Source organism: Medicago sativa, chromosome 7 (genome assembly GCF_051527215.1).
Source record: "Medicago sativa cultivar Bolivia chromosome 7, Bolivia_mono, whole genome shotgun sequence".
In the NCBI taxonomy this organism is placed as follows: domain Eukaryota; kingdom Viridiplantae; phylum Streptophyta; class Magnoliopsida; order Fabales; family Fabaceae; genus Medicago; species Medicago sativa.
Genome location: NC_140755.1, coordinates 82,978,882 through 83,003,799, shown reverse-complemented (window position 1 = coordinate 83,003,799; position 24,918 = coordinate 82,978,882). Strand labels below are relative to the sequence as shown.

The following is a 24,918-nucleotide window of genomic DNA, read 5'->3' as shown; positions in this document are numbered from 1 at the left end:
GAAATGAAAGTAATAGATCTCCGTTTTAAAATATAAACAAAAATTTATCAATAAAAATTAACGTATTTAATTTAAAATTTGTACATACGACAACGCATAATATATGGAAAATCCGGGGTTCAACCTCAGCTATCACAAAAAAAAAAAATTATACATACAAAATACGTTAGCTAATGGTGACTTATTTATGCTTATATTTTGAGACAAAATGAATGATATGAAATTGATGTCTCTACTGCAATTCCCGACAATAATCATATGGACAAAGTTCTCTTTTAAAAGATTTATAATCATTGAATATTTGAATTTTGGAAGGTTTTAATTCAAACTTAAATGAAAGTGATAATTAATCTATGGATTTTATTAACCAATGTCCAGAGACATTGGTTATAGAATCAATAAGTAGAAACATTATATTAAAAATAGAAATTGTTATTTTCGATCAAGTAATAATTACACAATTAAGTAGGAGTAAGGTTTGAGTCAGGTTCCCTAGATTATTTGACCTGTCGATGTCTAAGGAGGAGTTTGTGGCTGAGATGTGTCAGTTAGGGTGGGGGGATGATGGTCAGGCGTGGAGTTGGAGGAGGGGGATGTTTGCGTGGGAAGATGAGTTGGTGGGGGAACTTAAATTATTACTTCACGGTGTGACTTTGCAGATTGATAAAGATGACAGGTGGCTATGGACTTTGGAAACATCTCATGTCTTTTCCGTCCATAGTGCTTATAATTATCTCACTTTTCAACCTCCGACTGTTTTTACGGTGGTTGTGTCTTCTCTTTGGAATAAAGACGTCCCTCTGAAGGTCGTCTTGTTTGCTTGGCGTCTATTTCGTGATAGGTTGCCAACAAAGCATAACCTTCTTTTTCGTAGGATGATTCCTAATGATTCCTGGATGTGTGTTGCTGGTTGTGGATCAGAGGAGACTTCTGCACATTTATTTTTACATTCTAATATCTTTGGTTCGATCTGGCACTATATTTCCAGGTGGTTGGCCATGTCGACGGTAACTCCCTTTTCTGTGGGGGACCATTTCAATCAGTTCACTGTTGTTTGTGGTGTGGCAAAGGCACGCCGATCAGTTCACATGTTCTTTGGTATGCGTTGGAAATTTGGAGAGAAGAAATAGCAGTCTCTTCAATGGCAAATAGTACTTAATTATGCAGGTGGTTGATAAAATTAAGTTGCTTACTTTCATGTGGTTGAAGGCGAAATTTCCTTCTCTTCCCTTCAACTATCATGGTTGGTGGCTTAGTCCATTCACTATTTTGGGCATAGGCTAATAGTTATTTGCTCTCTTTAGTCTCTATTTTTTGTTTACCCTTGTAAATATTGTTTAGACTCTGGTGTTTTTCCCTGACATGCTAGGGAGGACCTTTTGATGTGGTAATATAATTGCTTGCTTATGATGTCTTCTAATTTTAACCAAGCCTTATTTTTGATATAAAAAACAAAAATATATTTTGAAAATAAAAATAGTAAAAAAAAAATATGAGAAGTAAAATGTAGTAATTATTACTGTTTAGTTGAAGTATATGATCAGGATGCAACCAACACATGTTTGCAGTTCATTACGTGGAGGGCGGTGCCGGTGTAAAGATCATGCACTAGAGTCTTTTTTAAATAAACTAAACTAATCCATCGAAATAGATATCAGGAAGAATCAAACATGCGATTTTGAGGAGGAACATGCACAAAAGGTCCAAACCAACACCACCTGACCCACTCAAGTGGGTTTATCCACTATTGTCTTTCATACAACTATTTTGATATTTCAAACTATTTTGAGTCTCTCTCACTATAATTCTAGAAAAGAAACTGTCCAGAGCAACATCGTTCATGGTAATAATAAGGATAAGAAAATAAAAAACTTGAACAGTATAACAAACCACAAAATATGGATGGTTGTAATGTAGAATCCACTTTGATCAAGAAAAAATTGATAAGAATCATGACGACGATTTAGACTTAGTTAATACTTTCTTTCGTGAAGAACGTCAAGAAGTGAAGATGATATTCCCTTAGTTAGATGTATGTGTTTTGATGATGTCTAAATAGCTAGGTTTATTTGTTTATTTGATGACGTTTTTTATGTTGATTAGCTTTAGCTTAGAAACTTGTTAAAGCACCTAGCAAACCATGTCTCATTGTGTCATGTGATTCCTTAATGTCCTGTATGTTGTCATGTATAGGAAAATTCTTCCGTGAATTGCTTGTTTCGATTCATGATTCATTGATTCATGTCAAACATTCCTTCTGTCCATTTTCCTTGTGTCACTCCTTTTGAATCGAGTCAAATTTTCATGAATAGTATAACAGTGAATCTATTCACAGTTTTACTGAATAGTATCACAATGAATCTATTCACAGTTTTCCTGAATAGTATCATAGTGAATCGATTCACAGTTTTCTTGAATTGATTCATGTGAATCGATTCAGAAAAACTGTGAATAGATTCAAATGTTGACATCATCAATTTTTCCTTCTTCCCTGCTTGAATCGATTCAAATTTCAGTGAATCGTATCAAAAAACTTTTTGACTTTGATTGAATCGATTCATAAAAGTTTGAATCGTATCAATCTTCATCCGGCAATATTTGAATTGATTCAAATAGTGTCTGATGCGTATCAATCTTCATAGTTCATCTCGCTTGTCATTTAGCTGTCTGAATCGATTCACATATTAAGTGAATCGATTCACTCTGTTGTTTTTGGCTGAAATTTTGCACTTCCCACCCTATTCTATATATACACACTTCCTCATAACACCCAAATCATTGAATCAATCTTCCTCTGTTGTTTTTGTCCACCTCTTTCTTTATACTTTTTTTTTCCTTTCTTTAATATATGATGATAAAGTGTTGCAATAGACAACCCCTTTGTGTCTCGTTTTTAGCCTAAAAAAACTCACATAATCCTGAAATATATCAAAATTATAAAAACACAAAAATAGTTTATTATTATTTTGGTATTAAAATGTGTCTAATTAGTTTAGTCTTCGAATATAAATCTAGTTCGTAAAATTATTAATTAATAAAAGAAACACTTAGCATATGTTTGCAATTTTAATATAAAAAAAGAGTAAACAATCACTTTGGTCTCTGACTCTGCATCTCGCTGTCACTTTGGTCCCTGACTCAGGATTAAATACAAAATAATCCCTGAATGTTCACTTCGTTATCTCTTTAGTCTCTGACGTTAAATAATTTTGTTAAGTGATGATGTGGCATGTTGACAAGGAGTATAAGATGTCACAGAGACTAAAATGAAAGTAGAAAATTGTCACTTTAGTCGCTGAACCAAAAATAAATATTCCAAAAAATGGTCACTTTACTTATAATTTTTTTTTGAAGGTCCTTTACTTATAATTTAGCAACTTCAATACATAAATTAACTAATGAACATCACATAGTTGCAGCATTTGATTAATCATTTTCAGGTTGCTAAATCTTTATGAAATCATTTTGTTTAATATTAGCCAAGGGATCAAAGGCACTATGGAATCATTTGATTAGTAATTTTAGGTGATACTAGAAACTCAAAACCTCAGGATCGTTACAGGTACAACATTATTTTCTACTTTGCATAGAGAACACTAATAACAGATGTTATCATCATACATCTAATTCATGTATTACTTCAAAAACTCATCCTCTCAACAAGTACTGCAAAATTGAGAAGTAAAAATGCCAATGATGATGAACAACAGAATAATACATCAAATAGCCAATCCTCACTAGTCATAGAAATGTGCTTTCATCCCAAATCAAAAGTTGGTGTGAATAAAACTTATACGCAGAAAGCTTCTAAACTTGCCTATAGTGACATGGATGTTCGTTGTGAAAATTATTTGAATATGAGAGCATCACGTCCAGGACCAACACCAATGTAGTGAATAGGGACCTAATAATAGTATGTTGGTGCTTAATGAAAGATATGATTTTGAACAAAAGAGATAATTAGATAACATTTAGGGATTTGAGATTTACTATTTATGGATTTAGGGATATTGATTTTTGGTGTAAGGACCAAAGTGAGAATTTTCTACTTTCACTTTATTTCTTGTGACACCTCATACTCATTGTCAGCATGTCACATAATCACTTAACAGAATTATTTAACGTTATTTTGTATTTAACTCTGAGTCAAGAACCAAAGTGACAACGAGATGCAGAGTCAGGAACCAAATGGACCATTTACTTAAAAAAAAAACTATCAAATGTTGTTTCATACGAGTACTATTTGATACTCTTTTCTCAAAAATAAGTACTAGTCTATAACAATAATTTAATATTTTCTCATTCACTACTAGTAGTGATTTCTTTTTAAAGTGCTTGAGCATTTGTTAATTAAAAAAAAAAGAAAAACTCGTCTTGAAAATTGTATATTCACCTTTTATAAAAAGTTTAAAATTTGTTTTTTTAAGATAAATTTTTTATTTTATTCCTTGAGGTTATCAAGAGGTAGCCAAAGCACGTGAAAGTTCATGTTCCACCATCTTTGAGTGGGAATGATATTGAACATGGCCGAAGAGAGTATACGCAAGGCCGTCTTCGATAAATCGGAGACCGTTTTCATTTATAAAGAATTAGAAAGAAAAAAAAAATTCAATACCACTTATAGTGACTAACAACTAAGCTGTAGATAAATAAACATTTATCTTCTGTCAAAAAAAGATAAATAAACATTTATCTATGGACAATACATTTTTTTTTTGAAACGGCAAAATTTATTAAACGACGAGCCCGTGCGAGAAACACTAATAAGCCCGGGTGGAGAAAAAATACAAAGAAGGGGAAATCGGTTGCCATACAATCACCAGACTCGAACAAAAACCCCTTTAAAAAACCACCTACAACAAAAGAAACGACCCAGAGAGTAATGATGCAAGAATATACTTTTGTCGGAACACTTGCATACCCCTGCATCAATACCGAAGAGCCACAAAACCAATTGAAAGGACCCAGCTAGACCCCAAACAGCTTGGCCAGCTACTGCAGCACGGAAATGAACAAGGAAGGAGCAAAACCGCAGGCAAAACAAGCCAGAAACCAGTCCAGCAGGCAGTAGCCGAATCTGCTAGCAGAACCACAACAGAACAGCTGACAGAGAAAATTCTGGAGCCTGCAAAATCAAAACAGCCGAGCCACACAAACCACCGCAGCAGAACCAAAAAACAACAGTTTTCATCTTCTATTAAGGCATTCTCTAGGATTCCAAGTCCACTCATAAAAGAGGAACGATGCTATCTTTAATCTACTCAGCGTCCACACCCAAGAAACCGCTTTAATCTCGTCCACTACTTCCTCAACATCCTTTGCTTTGTTGTTGAAAATCCTTGCATTTCTTTCCTTCCAAATCAACCAAATTGTGGCATGCCAAATTAACCGAAAGCCTTTCCTTTGTCTCCTCGACACCACCGCATTATTCCAACATTCGAATTGTGCAAACAAATTGTGAGGGGTAATGAAATTAATCCCAAGCCAATCTAAAATACGGCGCCAAATTAAGGAGGAGACATCACAATGCAAGAAAAGATGAGTGGATGTCTCAACATTCCTACCACATAACACACACAACAAGGACGCACCCGGGTCAAGGATATGGCGAAAAGCAAGATTATCCCTCGTAGGGATGCGGTCAAGAAGAAGGGACCAAGAGAACGCCACCACTTTGAAAGGAGCCGGGCTTTTCCAAAGCGAGGAAAAAACTTCATCATGGAGGCCACCCCCGTCATCGTCCACAAGGAAGAGATATTCCAAAACCGAGTAAGTTGATTTGACCGAAAATAAACCATCCTCTTCCGGAATCCAAACCCAGTTATCCTTCTCACCACCCAAGTTAACAACCTCTACCAAAGCCTTGAACTCAATAATTAAATTAAGCTCCCACACAAACGGTTGCCTTCTCCACATAAAATTCCACACACTCCCCCCCTCTTGAACCTCCACAACCTCCCCCACCTTAGCTTCCTTTTGATTCGATAAAGAGTAAAGTCTAGGAAAAGCCAAGTAGAGAGGTGCTTCCCCTACCCACCTATCCATCCAAAAGCTAGTATTACTTCCATTTCCTACCTTCCTCCTCACCCTATTAGTAAACCAATAACCACCTACACCATCCTCAATAAGTTTTTCCACCAAAGGGAAGCAAACCGCTACCAAAGCCTTGAACTCAATAATTAAATTAAGCTCCCACACAAACGGTTGCCTTCTCCACATAAAATTCCACACACTCCCCCCCTCTTGAACCTCCACAACCTCCCCCACCTTAGCTTCCTTTTGATTCGATAAAGAGTAAAGTCTAGGAAAAGCCAAGTAGAGAGGTGCTTCCCCTACCCACCTATCCATCCAAAAGCTAGTATTACTTCCATTTCCTACCTTCCTCCTCACCCTATTAGTAAACCAATAACCACCTACACCATCCTCAATAAGTTTTTCCACCAAAGGGAAGCAAACCGCGGCCATCTACCCACCTCACCATACATTAAGCCTCCAACATGATCACCATATTTATCAACCAACACCCTTCTCCAAAGAGAATGATCTTCATGTAATAACCGCCATTTCCATTTTGCCAAAAGACTCAAATTTCCCAATTTCACATCTCTAACTCCTAAGCCACCCTTATTACGAGGATGACACACCTTACTCCATTTCACCCAACAAATTTTCCGACCTCCACCAACCCCCCCCCCCCCCCCCAAATGAATTCTCTCGGAATCTTCATAAAGGATAAGTAGAAGATAGGAATGGCATTTAAGACGGAGTTCAATAGAACAATTCGACCTCCAAGGCTCACATAATTATTGCCCCACGAGTGAAGTCTATTCTTCAAATGATTCAACATAGGTTCCCAAGTTGACAACTTTTTAGAATTAGCTCCTACAGGCAACCCCAAATATTTGAAAGGCAAAGAACCTTCTCTACAATGAAGAAAATGACACGCCGCGTCCATAAAGTCTCTATTGACATTGATACCTATCAACGAGCTTTTGTGGTAATTAATCTTCAACCCCGACGCCATTTCAAAATCCCTAATCACGGCTTTCAACAACCAAAGATTCTCCACCGTCGGTTCCCCGATACATAAAGTGTCATCGGCATATTGCAAGTGTGAAACAACCGTACCACCTCTCTTCACCTCAAAACCTTTAAACAAATTTCGATTCACCGCATTTGTCATCAAGCCACTAAAACCTTCGGCCACCAAAAGGAACAAAAAGAGGGCTAGCTGATCTCCTTGTTTTAGGCCTCTTTGCACACAAATTTCCTCGGTAGGGCTACCATTGACAAGAATGGACATATTACCACCAAAAATACAAGCCTTCATCCACCTCACCCATTTATCATCCATCCCCACCCTTCTCATCATATATTCAAGAAAACCCTAATTAACCGAGTCATAAGCCTTCTCAAAATCTACCTTAAGAATTAAACATTCCCGTTTTGCCTTTTTCGCCAAGTCCACCACTTCATTCACAACAAGGACGCCATCTACCAAATGCCTCCCTTTTAAGAAAGCCGATTGAGAAGCCGAAATAATAGAGTTCATCACCTTGGAAAGTCTCTTGGCAAGGACTTTGGAAAGAAGCTTGTACAAACTCCCCAAAAGAGAGATGGGGCGATAATGGCTCAAGGTCAAGGGGGTATCAACCTTTGGAATTAAGGTAACAAAAAAGGAAAGAAAGCTCTTTGGGATTACCTCATTCGCATGAAATTGATCAAACATGATCCGAATCTCATGTTTTAAAAGATGCCAAAATTCTTTATAGAAAGCAAAGTTGAAGCCGTCGGGACCCGGGCTTTTGTTACCATCACTAGATTTGATCACCTCTTCAATCTCGATCATAGAGAAAGAAGCAACAAGAGACAAATTCTCCGCTACGGATAAAGTAGCGAAGTCCACACCATCCAAAGTAGGCCTCTCCCAATGCGTGTCCGCCACATGATTTTTAAAATAATCCACCACCACCTTTCTCACCTCAAAAGGTTTTTCCACCCATAACCCGTTATCCATTAGCGCTTTGATAGAGTTCCGGCTAGCCCTTGCTTTAACACATCTATGGAAGTATTTAGAATTAGCATCCCCCTCTTTAAGCCATTTAGACTTAGATCTTTGGAACATAGTGGCCTTCTTACATCTAAGCAACCTCCACATCTCTTCAAGCTTTTTCTTTCTCAACACCACTTCCTCACCACTCAACATTCCCAACTCCCCTTTCAAATCCAACTCCCCAATCTCTACCATAAGCCTATCCGTTTTAGTTTTTACATCCCCATACTCTAACTTACTCCACCTCTAACCACCACCTTTAAACCTTTAAGTTTATTCTTCAAAATAACCCCCATCCAACCTTCACCCCTTTGACCTCTCCACCAATCCTCCACCACCTTTTTAAATTTACCATTCTCCAACCAATAATTATTAAAACGAAAAGGCTTAGGACCCCAATCAAGATCACCACTCTTTAGGATTAAAGGGCAATGATCCGAAATAGATCTTGGAAGAACCCATAAGGAAGTGGTTCCCTAACAACTATTCCAACCTTCCGAAACGAGTGCCCTATCAATTCGACTCATTGATCTCCCATTTGAGCGGTACCAAGTATATTTTCTATGGACAATACATAATTGGTAGTTCGATTGATTTGTAAAAAAAAATGGTAGTTACATGGAAAATGTTAACTTGTGCCCTAAAAACACTTGTTAAAGAACCTAAAATGAAATATTTGTGTAGGAAATTGTATCAATTTATTCTTCTAAAGATTGAAAATTAATATTTTATAACAAATATTTACCATTTCTAAAATGTTAACATGTGTCCTAAGGACACAAGTTAGCATGATCCGAACTTTTAGCTAAAAATTAAGTTATTCAATAACCGTACTGCATGTTGAGCTGCGTCGGGTGTAGTTAGTTAGCATGGACTACAATTTACAATCGATCGTTGATGAAGATCAATTATTTTGATTGTGATGGATATGTGTGACCTTTCTATTTTAATGCGTGAAATGTGAACGGGCTACTTATTTGTACTGTACTCCTAAGTGATCGTATTAATTATTTTCTTTTGTCCATTATTGTATGGTTTATTCCATGATTTTGTTCCTTTAACCTATTTGTATTTTGGGTTGTTTTGAAGTGACAACGACTATCTTTTTTTCTTTCTATGTAAGCATTAAAGTAAAACACATTCATCTACATCAACGCAGCAGAAAGCTAATAATATAGTAGTAGTTCGATAGTAATGGTTTTTAATAAAATTTGTTGATTCAAAAAAAAAATGAACTTGTAGGTTATATGAATTAATTTAAATGAAATTGAGTAGGTAACCAACAATAAATGAATAAATGATATTCAAAGATTTTGAAAAGGAAGAGCGTCCATTTCAGATTTAATCTTACATGTTATGAACATTTGCATGGTGGTACAAACAATCAAAAAACAATTTTGAAAAGTACTGACGCTCATTTGTCATTGACATGTTGCTCTTATTGAATGATCTGACGCGCCTAATGATGCGAAGCTTGAAAGTTCAAGCCACTCGCCCAAGATTAGGTACCACCGAAACACTAAAGATTGTTTACACTTTACGGTGGAATTTAGCCTGGGAAAGGATAGTTTTTTCCCATCATGGGAAAGCTTTTTCTGACCATTGGATCAAGTATAGAACACATCTTTACCATGGACTGTCAATATCAAATCTAACCACTCATCTTCCTCCTTTCCCCACAAACTCGTCAGACCTTCTAACCTCCTTTCCGCCGTCTCTTCCTTTCAAACCTCCCTCCATCCGACGATGGCTTCACGATTATGAATTCTTTTTTACTCTGATCTTATTTATGTTCAAATCCTTGTGTTGTATCCTGTTTAACTATCAAAACAGACTCCTTCTTCTGATTCAAACAGACTCCTTCCCTCTTCCTCTCGTCGGCGCCACCACCGCCACTCCACTTCCTCTAACCACCGGCGGCTCTCCCCCAAAACAAAAACAAAAACCAGAAACAACACAACCTCAAATCAATCTTTTAACATCACACACAAGTTTTATTTGATTCTTCTTTTGGTATTGACTAAATTCTTAAAAGTTTGAAAATGTATTAACTGTAATTTTAATTTGATATTATGCGGTGCCAATGTTAGAAAACTTAGTTAGATTTGATCAATGTTTCAGTTAAGAATTGGGAACTGGAAAGAGATTTGGTAGAGAAACACAAACCAGAAAGAAAAAGAAAAAAAAAAGAAAACAACACACACATGTTTTAGTACCGGAAGAGGGACGGCGGTGCCCTGGTGACGGCGCCGGCGAAAGGGAGATGGAGGGGCGGCGGCAGAAACTGAGGTTATTGCAGATCCGGTGAAGTGGTGGGGAAAGGAGGAAGATGAGTGGTTAGATTTAATGTTGAGAGTCCATGATAATATACTTGATCCAATGGTCAGAAAAAGCTTTCCCATGATGGGAAAAAACTATCCTTTCCCAGGCTAAATTCCACCACACTTTACGTTCATTCATGTACAAAAGTAGATGAAACGATTCACAGCCTTAAAAAAAAATGATCGATATTTCCAAAAAGAAAAAATGAGATTGAAAAAAAAATCTGATGCCCTTTTAGTAAGTAAAACTTTTTTGTGAAAAAAATTAAATCAGGTAAGGGTTACTTCAAACAAAGGCATGGAGAATAATAAACATTAATTCTGTGTTATTATGCATATTTAAATTGTTTCAAATAACTGGGAATATGAGGAATGTTATCGTTATCGTCACACACTCTATTACGGTGCCACATCATTCTTTTCATTAAAAATTGTTCATAGACAACCGGAACAACTGGTTTCAAAATTATTCACTTCCAAGCATTAGCCACTACCAAGCATCACAAGCTCACACAGCACCAGTAAATCACGTCACCTATAAGCATTACCCTCAACGAATGATTTACTTTCAAAATATGGTTTGGATGAGTGGCGTAAAAATTGTGGTTTCCTGCGAGAACTGATGTCGAGAAAGGCTTGCAAGAGACGGCGAAGGTGATGAGCTTGGATTTCCTCCATACTTTTCTCCATAAGTGTCCATTTATGAGATAGAGACATGATAGCTTTGTGGGATCTACTAGTGGGATCCACTTAATCATTAATCTACATATATGTCTTCTTCTCTCAAATGAACACTAAATGAATGAAAGTAAATGGAGGAAAGCCACACTCAAAGATGACAAGGTCCATCATTGGAAAGAATGCAACACAACTGCAGAATGGAAACAAAAAATTGCAAATCTGGTCTTTAATCGTGTAACTTGCGTGTGTGGCAGTTAGAATGTTAAGAGAGGTGACAATTTTTAGAGGTGATTCTTACGACCATGGTTGATGTGATTAAGAGAACAATACCAAAATAAAGGGAAAAAGATGAGTAGTAATTTTTTGGAGGAAGGTTGATGTTTGAGTGTGGTTTTCAAAGAGAATAAATGATGGAGATTGCTGGAGGAGGTCAGAGGTAGGTTGGAATCACTGGAAAGGGTAGTGCATTAATGATCCTGAATAATCAGAGAAAGACGGTAGGAGAATGGGGGAAAATTAGATAGAAAACCGTAACCAGGTGTAGGCAAGCATTACTCCTGGGAATTTAGTCAGAATGTGTCTCAACAGGATTGTTCTCCATGCTTGTAGCATTGATAATAGCTCACATTTCAGGTAATCAAGTTACCAGTCACGAAGTTTGGGTGGCGCAGGAACTTTCTGCCTAAACCTAACCTGCAAAGGAGCTAAATAGCACATAGATGGTGACATGGATTACTAGAAACTGGTGTATGATCCTAAACTGGTCCACCAGGTTGTAAGGTTGTGTTCAAAACTACGCATTTGTGCCAGGCAACTCCTTTCTTCAGGTGTATGAATTGTTAAAACTGGAACTAGAATCAACCGACAGTAAAGCAACACAACATACACACAACACTAATCCATATGGTGCAATAAACCTTCCATGTCAAAGCATATGAAATCTTTAATCTTACCAAAACATAAATAACAAGAAATCTTGTTGCATACTGTACAAGTACACTTCGGGATCTTATATTGTTCCCTATCCACGTTCCTAAACAAGCTGATCGGGGCAATACGAGCTCAGATAAGAACAGGTTTAAAGGAAATCAATCCATAGTTTAAATCCTTCAACAGAAATTACCAACCAAGGACAATTGGCAAAGAAAATTCAAATTACAAGGTATGTCCAAGCAAAGTCTAGTGACACCTGCCTGTCACAATTGTCATGTAACCAAACAGATTTGGCAATACCTGCAAAGACACAACATGGGTTGGCTAAGATTAAAAACCACCAAAAAATTTGTCAAGCACACTACAAATGTTTGTGAGAAGAAAAGACTTGAATCTATTAAAATGAAAACTGGTATGACATTGGCAAAAAGTGTAGCTTGGAAGTTCACAGTCTGCGAGTCATTCAGACCCAGAAAATCACTTATGATTTATCTCTTAAAAGAAACAATTTATTCACCTCAGCTTTGAAAAGCAACTTAGACTAAATGCAGGCAAATGGGAAATTAGTCGTACTTTTTGCCTTTTCTGAACCTTTGGCATTTCTCCAAATAATATAATCGTAGACTTCAGATTTAAAGAAAAACAAAATGAAGAAATATGCTTCAACTCTACAAATCAAGTTATCCAAGCCTTCAATTACAACAAGCGGTGTCACATTCAGCAACCACATCTTTTGTCCACTAAGTGGAATCAGATAAATCGATCAAACGGCACTGTAAATGCCGTACGCTGATCATCTCTAATAAGTGATACCAAAACAGTCTAAAAACAATTAAGCATAATATATTCTTCAAATATAATTCCAATTTCCAATGTGGCAAAAACATCCCCCAAGGGTGTCCTTGTGTCCAACATTAAGGGTAAAAAAATCCATTCTTTTACTGGGTTACACAAGTTGCTACCAGTTTTAAAATTAAATTGAAGGGGTAAGAGGTCAATAAAATGACAAAATAAAAACTACATAAAATCATCTGAATTTTAGAAAACAGTCGGTACTATTTAACTTTCAAACTCTTTTCCCAGGATGTGTTATAATTAGTATTGCAAATTTTTTTAAATAAATTAATTTATTCAACTATATGACGTTTTTCCTCTATGCATTTCATGTGATTTTACAAGACTCGGTGGATAAAACTAACTTGTCAATCAGGTAGAAAAATATCTATTATAACTGCACAGAAATACAACAACCAAGAAGAAACGTTCTTACCATATTGGCGCCTTCATACAAGTTCATCTTCAAGATAATTATACTCAAAAGTGAAGTCATTCTTGATTCTTTGACACCTGAATCGTCACACCAAATTATAAAAAGTTAGGGGATAAAATGTAGAATCAGCAATGCATTACCTACACTCTAAAATTATCCTGAAAATAAAAAATAACTAATTGTTTACTCAACATACCATCCATGTTGCAGGTCATCGTTTGCAATATGAAAATCGAAGTACACATATGTTCCCTGCTCATAATCATCTGTAGCAACTTTGGGCTCTTCATGCCGCTGAAACCATGTATTATACTTTCGGTGGTATCTCCAAGACTGCTTCTTGAGCTCCTTTGCAGCCAAATATTGTTGGTATGTGTTCTACATAAAAATCAATATAAGTACACATGACCGAACAACACAATTTTTTTTTTGAAAGGGACACAATATTGTTAATAACATAGTAAGTTCAGGTACCTGTTGATAATAAAATGCAAAGAACAGCGTGTCGGTGCCAAATGGTTCAAGACCTAATCTCTCCCAAAAGGCAGGATTGTTAACTATAGGCGCTTGTACTTGAGGATAGCTAGAAGGTGTAATTGCTGGGTGCCTCTTCATGACCACAACAAAACGGAAATGAAAATTAATTGTATGTATGACAATATAATAAATTATTCAATAAATAACCCAAAATGCATACAGGAGTATAGGTTCTAGGACGTTCTGAGTCTCTAGGTTGTGGCATTCTGAAGTGTGCTGCCTCAAGCATTTGTAAATTATATAATTGATCACGCACTCCACCAGAATTAACACTTGATGCACCAAAGCTATCACCAATGGCTCCAAGTTCAACACCATTTCTTCTTCCAATGACGCCGAGGTTTCCAGTAGATTGATTTGATTGTAAAGGTTGGCCAGGAGACAAATCAATATCTCTGAAAGTTTGAGCAGCTTCTGGAAGCGAGGCAGATAAACCAGCCTGCAGCATAAACAACAAATAATCAACCCAGATCATCATTAAAATTGTGACACCTATTCCCACATAAATACAAACTGATTTTTCCACATGTGCACTCAGATCAAACAAAATGCAAATTTTTCTATCTGCAATTCAGGAAAGTCTAAGCCATTTAACATCCCATATCCCATGCCTTTCATCAGTTTAAAACATGCACTGATATTGAGTTGGTCATGTGGATTTCATATCATATTTTATCATCTATGCATTAGATTTTTTCACATCTAACACCAAAACAGGGAGGAAAGAATAGAAAACTTCCACATATGCATATGCTCTATATTTCCTTCAGACATATTGACATATTTTATTCTACAGACCTTAAAAATGAATATAAATATATGCTTCTGCAAGTTACAAAGGTGGTAAGATAGATCTTAAAATATAAAGACGGCACAAGTTAATCTACATACAGGTGAATCTAGTGCATATGCTGATTTCAGATCATCTTCAACTGTGAGATTCTTGCCAATTCCTGTGCTAGAAGTAGATTCAGTTGTTGACTCATCAGGAAAATTCTGATGTTGCTGATGTTCTTCAAATTTATCTGCATAGTACAAAAATTGAAATATATCCCATCTCTCGTAATAATAATCTTAGTACTCCCTCCGTCCCTTAATGTAACATCCCTTTGCTTTTTTCACATTTCTTAAGAAAAGCTGACAGTGTAATTATTATGTCTGTTTTGTGTGTTAATATTACCATATTGTCCTTTGTTTGTATATGTATTAAATTTGACTTTTTAAATTTCAAAACAAGTTAGTAGTATTAATTAGGGGTATGTTTAGGAAAAAAATAATAAATGCATCTAGTAATTTGAAACGGGGTTTAGATTTAGGGACAAAAATAAAGTCAAATGGGTGGTTAGATATAGGGACGGAGGGAGTAGTTTCTTAAAAATCATAAACAATTACCGTATTCTTATGAGAGATGTATTAACACATTGAACTTGAGCTGATTTAATCATCTTTGAAGTAATTTTTAAATTTGATCCACGCAACAACTATATAGAAACCTAATTTGAAAAAGGAAAAAAAAAACTATATAGAAACCTAATCCTGATTGACTTACTAGACCTCAATGACTTCATAGAAAAACTAGCACTTCATGATCATGATATTACCATTTCAGGTATTTTATTTAGAGAGAAACTCAAAATACTCAAAATAAAGACTCCTTATAACCAAGTACCATGAAGGAACGAACAACATTTTTCACAAAAGCATCACTTGTTTTACCGACATGATAAATATTCTTATGTTCCTATTCATAATATTCCCTTTTTGGATAACAAAGGAACTACAGAAAATAAATAAATAAATTTATTCAGAACTGCTTGCAAAACAATCAAAGCAGAATAATGTAGGTGTGGAGATTTGAGAACTGCCTAGACAAAATCATACTACTATAACCACTCCCTTTTGAATAAGAAGGGAAGATAGTGGTCCAAAGAGTACGTAATAAAGCAAAACTTGATATAGGATATATAAACGCAAAAGATACCTGCATCTTTAGCAACACCTGCAAATGGATGTTGACCGGACGGGGAATGAACAGAGTTGAGCTGCTGCAGCGAGACAGAAGAAATACCACCGAGACTCGGGGATTGGGCTCCAAGTCCCATACTAGATTGTGAAGAAACAGACGAGCCTTGAGAGTTGAACTGCACATACACAACATGTCATGCAAAATACTGTGAATTTATAGTTGAGAGAATTTGAGAGACAAAAAAACTGGAATTCTGAACTGTGTTGTTTGTCATTACTAATGATACACTGACATTAGCTGTATTTATAGCAAGTTTAAGATTTAACTAGCTAACAAATCAGCAATTTCTCTAACAAAACTAACCAACGAATAGCTTACAATACCCTGTAATATTAGTGATTTCCGGTTTACCCCCTGTAAAAAAATTTGTTTAGATTCCAACCCTGCAATTTGAAGATTTTTGGTTTTGGACCTTCATGAATTTTGACTGTACAAAATCGATGATATGGAAGGGGGGTAAACCGAAATTCTCTCAAATTACAAGGGGCGAAAGTACCTTAAATTTTGTAATTTGATGCCATGAAGGTCCAAAATAAAAAAATCTTCAAATTACAGGGTTGAAATCTAAACAATTTTTTTTACAGGGGGGGGGGGGGGGGGGGGGGTAAACCAGAAATCGCTAATACTACAGGGGGGTAAACATATATTAACACTGCCAAATTTGGTATACAAGAGAGAGTACCTGCTGCAAAAGTGGACTTTGTTGTTGGGAAGAAAACTGCTTATGGTTTCCTCCAACAAGGGAAGGCATATTAAGAAGGGTACTAGGCCCTTGTTGTTGCACTTGCTGAAACTTCTGCAAAAACTTTTCCCTTTGATCAGGAGCTATTTCAGTTCTTCCACGAAGCTGGCCCTGAATATTAAAATGAACAAATCCCTTCAATAAAATACACAGGATGATACTTTCATTCAACCTGACAATAAATTTTATTTTCAAACTATTTGAAGTGGTCTGATTAGCATTCAAACCCTCCAAAGCAGTTATATATTCTGCACCCATGTAATTATTTTCCATGTAAATGCATTCAAACATAACACAAAGCATTCATACGCACAAACATACATACATAGTAGACACATATAACTCACAGTGGAAGGTCGCCAAAGCTATTTAATCATGCATATGGCATTTTAATCAAGACTGATAAAATAGACGAGGTTAATATTCTATCGTGACAAACCAATCAATGTATACACATAAATATATGGTAAATTGCGTAATTATACTATTAATCTATAAGTCTGCATATCAGTGGATAACCCCATAGCTTTTAAAGTGCTGATTAATCTATAGATATCAACAAATGTAAGCTTTCATTGTTGTCTTCTTTGTTGAAATGTTGAAATTTATCTTATGGTACTCAATGTGATATGACATGTAAATATGTCATACACCAAAAATTAAAAAAAATTATGATAATGATAACAATAAGGTAAGTATGGCTAAATTTCATAAAAATTATTAGAAAATGAGGGGTTCCAGAATACATATCCATAAATAAGTTAAGACTATAACTATTTTTTAACCAAACACCAGATATTGATCACAATGACTAATTAAATAACCAATAGCATAAAACAACCTAATTGCAAGTATTTCTATAAGAAAACATAAATGAATATACTTTTTAACAGCATAAACAACTTGCACCCAATATAGATGTCCTCAAACAAAACCGAAGTTAAAAAAACATTGGATAGCTTAGTTTTTTAGGTACCTAACAGAAACTTCACATGTCTACTTTTTTTTTTAATCAAGCACAGATAAAACACTAAGGCAAAAAAGAGCAAAAACTAAAGGAACTAGAGCAAAAAGAGCATGAGGATGAACATGTGAATATCATCATCCTTATGTTCACATGTCTAGTTCCACAAATCACCAAATTAAACAGTGGGCAACTAAATAGCAAAAAAGAAAAAGATTTAAGGACAAATTTTTTTACTGCATCATTCTGATTCTGAAAGGGACTTCCAGGTCTCCATTGCATGCCGGGAACCACAGAAGGGGAGAAAACTCTCCCAGATACAGCTGCAGCTTCATTAACGATACTAGAGTCAACAGAGGTAGCTCCATCATTAGCCTTCCCAACCTGAGGCAATATCAATCTATTACTTAGCGGGGATACAAGAGGTTGCACCATCCCACTACTTCCAAGTCTATCATCAGCTCCCAATATGTTTCGCTTAGTTATTTCTGAGGCTGAAGGAACTACACCAAGGGCTCCAATACTAGAAACCGTGTTTCCAGAACCAAGAGGGATGCTGGCTGTTGCTTGATTTGACAAGCTATTTCTGCCCCTCGCAAGTGCTGCATCAGAAAGTGATGGAGATGGTCTACGGGTAGGGAAGTTGTTAATCTCTTCTTCCTTTGGAGAGGTAGACTGATTTACAATAGCATTCTCCAAGATATTTCGAACAGAATTTGAACCAGGAAGGATGGCAGCAGCCGGTGCACTGGACAAATTAAGACCTGAAACGTTGACAGAAGCAGGAGTAGCATGGTTGCCAGTAGGTGTTGAAGTAGAAGAGCTAATTCCACCACTTTTAGGAGGTGGGGTTTTTGCCACAATGTCAGAATTGCTATCCTGAGACGCTGTCTCATCAGCTTGCTCCTGGACAGAAGCATTTCAATTATTAAAATCAGTTTCCCAGAAAGAGGAACAGCAATGATGTCCATCTATTTAAACAGCAAGCAATTAATGAAAATGAAGCTTTTCTTCCCCTTGACTGCTAGTCTGGTAAATGGTAATTCAAACAAGTGTACTTGGTGAGACTGCAGTCGTGTTTCCGATATTTACAATATTAATCTTCAACACGTGCTATTTGACATGACATCAGAGATTGCTTAAAGTTGGTTATCAAGCGCTCGTGTGTAAGACTGATATTGTAAAAATCGGATTAAAATAACATTTTGTAAGTGTTTTCTACATGTCATAGCTATAGTAACTTTTAAGTAATTTATTACTTTGTTACAGAATATGATACCATTCATGATAAGCACCCCAGTTTAACAACTGTAATCCTAATTCAGTACTAGTTGTAGCAAAGTAGATTAACTTTCAAATCAGAAAGAATGACCTGAATTCACTATTTATCATCATTACAAACCAATAACCACAACCATCATAGTACAGGTGGTTGTAAACCAATAACCATAACCCTCATAGTACAAGTGAAGGGGGTTAACTAAACGTTATGCAAGGAAAGATCTGACTAGAGCATCCGACAAGAGTAAAGGAATCCCAAAGAAAAAATCTGAAACGTCCTCAATTACAGTCTTCCATAACAGAATTCTAAGAAATATTTTCAGATCATAAAGACAAGAAATACATACAGATGTTTGTGATGACGCTGACTGCGATGCCGATGCTGCCAAAGGAGTTTTCAAGCTAAGACCAGGTGCCACCTGAAAACATACATAATAAATTACGAGCTCCGCCTCTACAAAGAATGATACTAATTAATATAATATATTAGCATAAAAAGTGTATAACAAACGGATCTCAAAGATAAGGCCTAGAGTAAAAAAACCCAGCATACAACAATAACCATCAAAGCCGTTTCCCACTAGGTGAGACTAATTTGATGGATCAAACAATGCTATAATGTCTTGTCATGAAACCTCATATGTATAATAACAAGCCATTGAACCTTAAACTTTCTCGCTAATGCATTCCTATTTTGTTTTGTGACCCACAAAACTGGCTATAAGGTTAAACTTTTTCAGGTCACAACATTCAATTGGGACTCTCAAAACACCCCCACTTGTGCCAATTAACTGATATATGCCAAACCAATAACACAGATCTACATACAATTGATCTGTATTTGTGTGCAAGCTATGCATGTTTGCAACCAAAAAATAATGAATAAACAAATACCTTTGCAAGACCAGTGGGAATTGTAACAAGATCTTCTAGAGTCTTCCCCTCGTCTAAAGGTAATGAACTGATTGTCTAGAAAAATAGACAATCCAATACGGAAAATTCAAGGGCAAAAAATGATAATATGCAAAAATTAACTGATATATGCCAAACCAATAACACAAATCTACAGATGATTGGTGCATATGTGTGTGCAAGTTATGCATGTTAGCATCCAAACAATGAATAAACAAATACCTTTGCAACTGCAACGCTTGTGGGAATTGTAACAAGATCTTCTAGAGTATCAACCTTGTCTAAAGGTAATGAACTGTACAGTTCATCAACATCATCAAACTCATCGAAATCGTCCTGTAAAAGAAAAAAGTAATTAAAAAAAAGAAATAGAAAACCATTAATGAGTCATAAACTTTGTAGAGGATAAAGAAATACTGTGGAACTTTTTCCACCCTCCAACGTGACTTCTGAGTTCATTTATGTACTTTATGTCGTCCAGAAGTACACTTCTGAAAAAGTGTGTGGCTTTCGGTGCTGTCAAATATCGACCATGGCAGATATCGGTGACAGTTTTTGGCCTCTCCGCCATGCCCAATTTTGGCCGATATGGCGGCGCGACAAAGCGGAGAATATGATGGAATTTTGGCTCTCCGCCATGGACCGGCATCCACCATCGATAACACTGGTGGCTTTGTAGAAATGTGGAGTATGGGGAAAGTTCCTCCCCAAGAAATAGGGATAGGGGAAATTGGAGAGGAGGCTAGGGGTAGTGTTTCATTTCAAAATCTTCAAAATTATAAAAAAGAATAAGGAAATATTGGAAAACTTACATGATATTCTCTCATTTCATTCCTATTATTTTGAAATATTGTCATATAAGTGGAGATTTTACTTAAAGAAAAAAAAAAGTATCCCTCCTTTATCTTCCCTCCAAACACACACTTAAGGCTCCCACAAATAAACAAATAAATACTACATATATAACCGTCATACAAATGAACGCCTCAAAGCATAATGGTTTCTAAAGACAAACCTGATTACGCTCTACATAGTCGTCCAAGAAATCTTTCACATCATTAACCTCCTCTGGACTCAATTCGTCGTTATCTAGAAGCCTCAAAACCAATTCACACTTTTTTATATGAGCCTTGTGCCGAGTGATTGATGTCTCCAGATGCGTCTACAAAACAAACAAAACATGTTAATGGCCATGAGAAAGGCAAAAATCATCACTCCCACAAAACATATGTCCTTTACTCCATACCAATCTAGAAGGTCTGTTTTTTCCTTTCTTGACTGTAAGGCCTTCAAGCTCAGCTTCAAAGTTATCAATCTGAGATTCTAACTCTCCAACCTACTCGCATATTCAAAAGACAATAAGAAGACAAAATGCAAATGATAAGCAAGACATAAGTATGTGAGTCAAACTAATATGATCTCACTTAAAAGTTATAAGATCAAGGAGACAGCATAACAAAAATTGCCATGAAAAGAAGGCGCTAACTGGTACAAAAATATGTAAGAGAAGCATATCTTAAGAACCAAATGAATTTATACATTGTTAACAGTAGAAAGGTCTCAGAATCAGAATAGACTATAACTCAGTTTTGTCAAATAGCAGCTATAGTGACACAATAGCATAGCAGAATTTGAACAAATTGCTATTGTTTGATGGTCCACTAATTGGTACGAAGTGTTGTCAAACAGCCTCTACTGCGGCTCTATGGTGGGGTAGCATAACAGAATTTGAACAAAACACTATTTTCCACGATCCGCTATTAACAACACAGTATGTTGCAATGAACAATATACAAAGTAAACAAGGCCAAGTGTTATCCTAAGAAAACACTCTGTACACGAAGGCATACGCACATAAGCTACAAATATAGCCATACTGGACACAACAACAACAACAACAAAAAATAAATAAATAAATGGAAGTTATTAAAAGGAATTGATTTCATACCACATTGTTTAACCAATCCCTCGTCTCTGATTTAGCCTTCTCTCTCGGATCCTGCCAGTAAACAGTCAGAGAACACATTCCTCATCCCATAACTAACAAACATAATCATAGAACACCAAGAAAAAACCAGTATTGTCAAATAGTGGCTGTAGCGCTATAGCATAACGGAATTTTAACAAATTCGGTGATACGCTATTTAGTAGAAAGTGTCGTCAATGTAACAGGTCTACAGCACAGTAGACAAGAGGAATTTGAAAAAACAGCTATTTTCCGTGATCCTCGGTTGACAACATTGGAAGAAAAAAAATTGGTACAAATATGTTGCGATGTAGCAGGGCTATGGCACTGTAAAATAGCGGAATTTGGAAAAGCGGCTATTATCCGTATTCCACAAATGAAAACATTGGAAAAAACCCACAAATTGCTACAAAGTGTTGTAAATGTAGCAGGGCTATAGCACACTGTAGAACAGTGGAATTCAGAAAAGCAGCTATTTTTCGCAAACCACAACTGACAACATTGGAAAAAACCCACAAATTGGTACAAAGTGTTGCCAATGTAGCATGGCTATAGCACTGTAAAATAGCGGAATTTGAAAAAATAGCTATTTTCCGCGATTAACAACATTTGAAAAATCCCACAAATTGGTACAAAGTGTTGTCAACGTAGCAGGGCTATAGCAATGTAGAACAGCAGAATTTGAACAGATATTTTCCGTGATCCATGATTGACAACATTGGAAAAAACCCACAAATTGGTAAAAAGTGTTGTCAATTAGCGGCTGTAGCAGGGCTAATAGCACTCTAGCATCGCAGAATTTGAACTAACAACCATTTTCCGCAATCAGTGATGAACAACATTTGCAAAAAAAAAACCACAAATTGGTATAATGACAGAGAAACAAAGAGGTAACATTCCCCCTGTTCAAACACTCACAGTCTTAGGCTGCTGACCCAAGCCTTCTTTGGAGAATGCTTTGGTCTTTGTTTCCTTCTCACATATCTTAAATCTTTCCATTTCCCGTTCAATCAGCTTCCGCGCATCCACCAGAGCCTGCTCATACGATGCACTCACCTGTATCAAGGAGAAAAAAAAGCATTGTAAAACATAAAAACCAGAATTTAAAAACCAAAATTTATCATTTAAATCATCACGCAACAAAAGCCAACTCAAACGTTAGCACAATCAAATCAGACAGAACAACACTTACCTAGCACCAGTGCACCACTCAACAAATAAAGTTAACAAAATTAAATCAATTCACATTCAAACTAGGATTCATCACTTATATGCCCAAAACATATCCCTCTATAAACCCTAAATGCATGTATTTCAGTTAGCTTATTTTAAGTTCAAAACAGCTTAAGAGTACAAATAAAATATTCAAAACAGCTTAAGAGTACAAATAAAATAAAATCAGATCAAATTTCAATATTTTGGTTGTGTAATTCAACAAACGTGATCAACCCCTAAACCCCTAAACGTGTGTGTTTCAATTAACTTATTTCAAGTTCAAAACAGCTGAAGAGTACGAATGATATAAAATCAGATAAAATTTCATCATTTTGGTTACGTAATTCAACAATCGTGATCAAACCCTAAATGTGTGTGTTTCAATTAACTTATTTTTAGTTCAAAACAGCATAAGAGTGTACATAAAATCAAATCACATTTCATCATTTTGGTTGCGCAATTCAACAATCATGAACAAACCCTAAATGTGTGTGTTTCAATTAACTTATTTCAAGTTCAAAACAAGAAGAGTGCAAATGACATAAAATCAGATCAAATTTCATCATTCTGGTTGCGTAATTCAACAATCGTGATACAAAACCTAAAAGTGTGTGTTTCAATTAACTTATTTCAAGTTCAAAACAGTTGAAGAGTACAAATGATATAAAATCAGATCAAATTTCATCATTTTGGTTGCGTAATTCAACAATCATGATCAAACCCTAAATGCCTGTATTTCAATTAACTTATTTCAAGTTCAAAACAGCTTAAGATTACAAATAAAATCAAATAAGACAAATTCATCATTTCGGTGGCGTAATTGTTCACAGATACCTTCTTATCCTTGATCTCACTGGATTGAATCCAAGTCTTAATCTGATCTCGATATCTCTGCAGCTTCTTAATCTCCTTCTTGAGATCAGCTTCAAATTTCTCCTTCTGATTAGCATTGTCAGTATCATAAACCTGTCAAATAAAAAAAACGATCATCACCGTCAATTACTTCACAATCAGTGAAAATTCAAACAAAACTATCAAAAAACGATAGAATTGAAGGAAGAATCAAAATCACCTTGTTCCAGATACTGTCGAAGACTTCAACGCCTTCTTGAACCTTCTTGAGAACACGATCGATTTCTCCTTGAAGCTTTCGACTCGCACCCATTGATAACGGTTTTTATCAGTTCATACAATTCGCGACAATGGTGAATGATTAGAGAAAATTGAATGGTTTTTCTAGGGTTTGTTTCTCTGCTCTCACACTCGTTTGTTTGCTCGAAAGAAGACGCGGAGATTTTACCCCGATGTTTTTCGTTTTCATATATCATTCATTTTGTGTTCTCAATTTTGTATTTATACTAACATTTTTCTCTATTTTTTTTCTCTTTATGTTTATCTTTTACTTGTATTTTTCAAGTACATGAAATCGGGTTAGATTGCGAAATTAAATAACGCAATCTAACACGGTTTACGTCGTTTTCTAAGAAAAGTTTTAGATTTGGTAAAGTTGAATCGATAAGGACAAAACCAAGATTTATTGAAGGGTAGGTTTGATTGACCGAGAAAATTGCACGTCTTATTTGCATTTGTAACACATGGTAAACTTGTTTGATCAGATCGGAAAAGAGAAGATGTGTTGCCTCTTGATGAAGAGGTAATGTATTTTTCAATGACGTGAAATGGGTTAAATTATGAAATCAAATGACGCGATCTAACACCTCTTACGTCATTTTTTAAAACTTTCAAAGTTGGTAAAGCTGGTTCAATCAAGGCACGATCAAGATCTACATAGGAGTGGTCTTGATTGGCCAAAAAAAATTGCACATCTATTAGTATTTGTAACATATGCCAAACTTATTTTATCAATTCTGATGAAAAAGAAGAGAATATATGTTACCTCTCATTGGAGAAATAATGTATTTTTTGATGACATGAAATAGGGTTAGATTACAAAAACAAATGACGCAGTCTAATACCTCTTAGATAAGAAAAGTTTTAATGTTGGTAAAATTGAATC

At 35.8% G+C, this 24,918-nt stretch overlaps 1 protein-coding gene and 1 pseudogene across 2 annotated transcripts; one reads left to right on the top strand and one right to left on the bottom strand.

The window, feature by feature from the left end:
* Positions 1-539: 539 nt before the first annotated feature.
* LOC146909319 (uncharacterized) lies at positions 540-1,284 on the top strand (annotated as a pseudogene).
* Positions 1,285-11,973: 10,689 nt separating this feature from the next.
* LOC146909318 (transcription regulator NOT2/NOT3/NOT5 family protein) lies at positions 11,974-24,227 on the bottom strand. Of its 2 annotated transcripts, XM_085727663.1 has the most exons (18): positions 23,974-24,227; positions 23,736-23,867; positions 22,605-22,742; positions 21,669-21,719; positions 20,967-21,056; positions 20,736-20,882; positions 19,943-20,056; positions 19,703-19,777; positions 19,156-19,227; positions 17,765-18,433; positions 16,504-16,674; positions 15,777-15,936; positions 14,687-14,820; positions 13,956-14,234; positions 13,733-13,867; positions 13,455-13,636; positions 13,259-13,335; positions 11,974-12,288 (listed from the first exon to the last, which is right to left on the bottom strand). In XM_085727663.1, exons 1-17 carry the CDS (start codon positions 24,064-24,066, stop codon positions 13,272-13,274), a joined length of 2,706 nt encoding a protein of 901 aa, XP_085583789.1. In that variant the 5' UTR covers positions 24,067-24,227; the 3' UTR covers positions 11,974-12,288; positions 13,259-13,271. The 2 variants fall into 2 exon arrangements, with proteins under 2 accessions (XP_085583789.1, XP_085583790.1); XM_085727664.1 differs by lacking the exon at positions 19,703-19,777.
* Positions 24,228-24,918: the final 691 nt, after the last annotated feature.

Excerpts from the sequence above, each read along its gene's own strand:
- LOC146909318 (XM_085727663.1), bottom strand. The coding sequence starts at position 24,066 with ATGGGTGCGAGTCGAAAGCTTCAAGGAGAAATCGATCGTGTTCTCAAG. Across the intron at positions 20,883-20,966 it reads AAAACAGACCTTCTAGATTG|ACGCATCTGGAGACATCAAT; the intron begins GTATGGAGTAAA and ends TTTGTTTTGTAG. Across the intron at positions 19,228-19,702 it reads TTCCCACTGGTCTTGCAAAG|GTGGCACCTGGTCTTAGCTT; the intron begins GTATTTGTTTAT and ends GTATGTTTTCAG.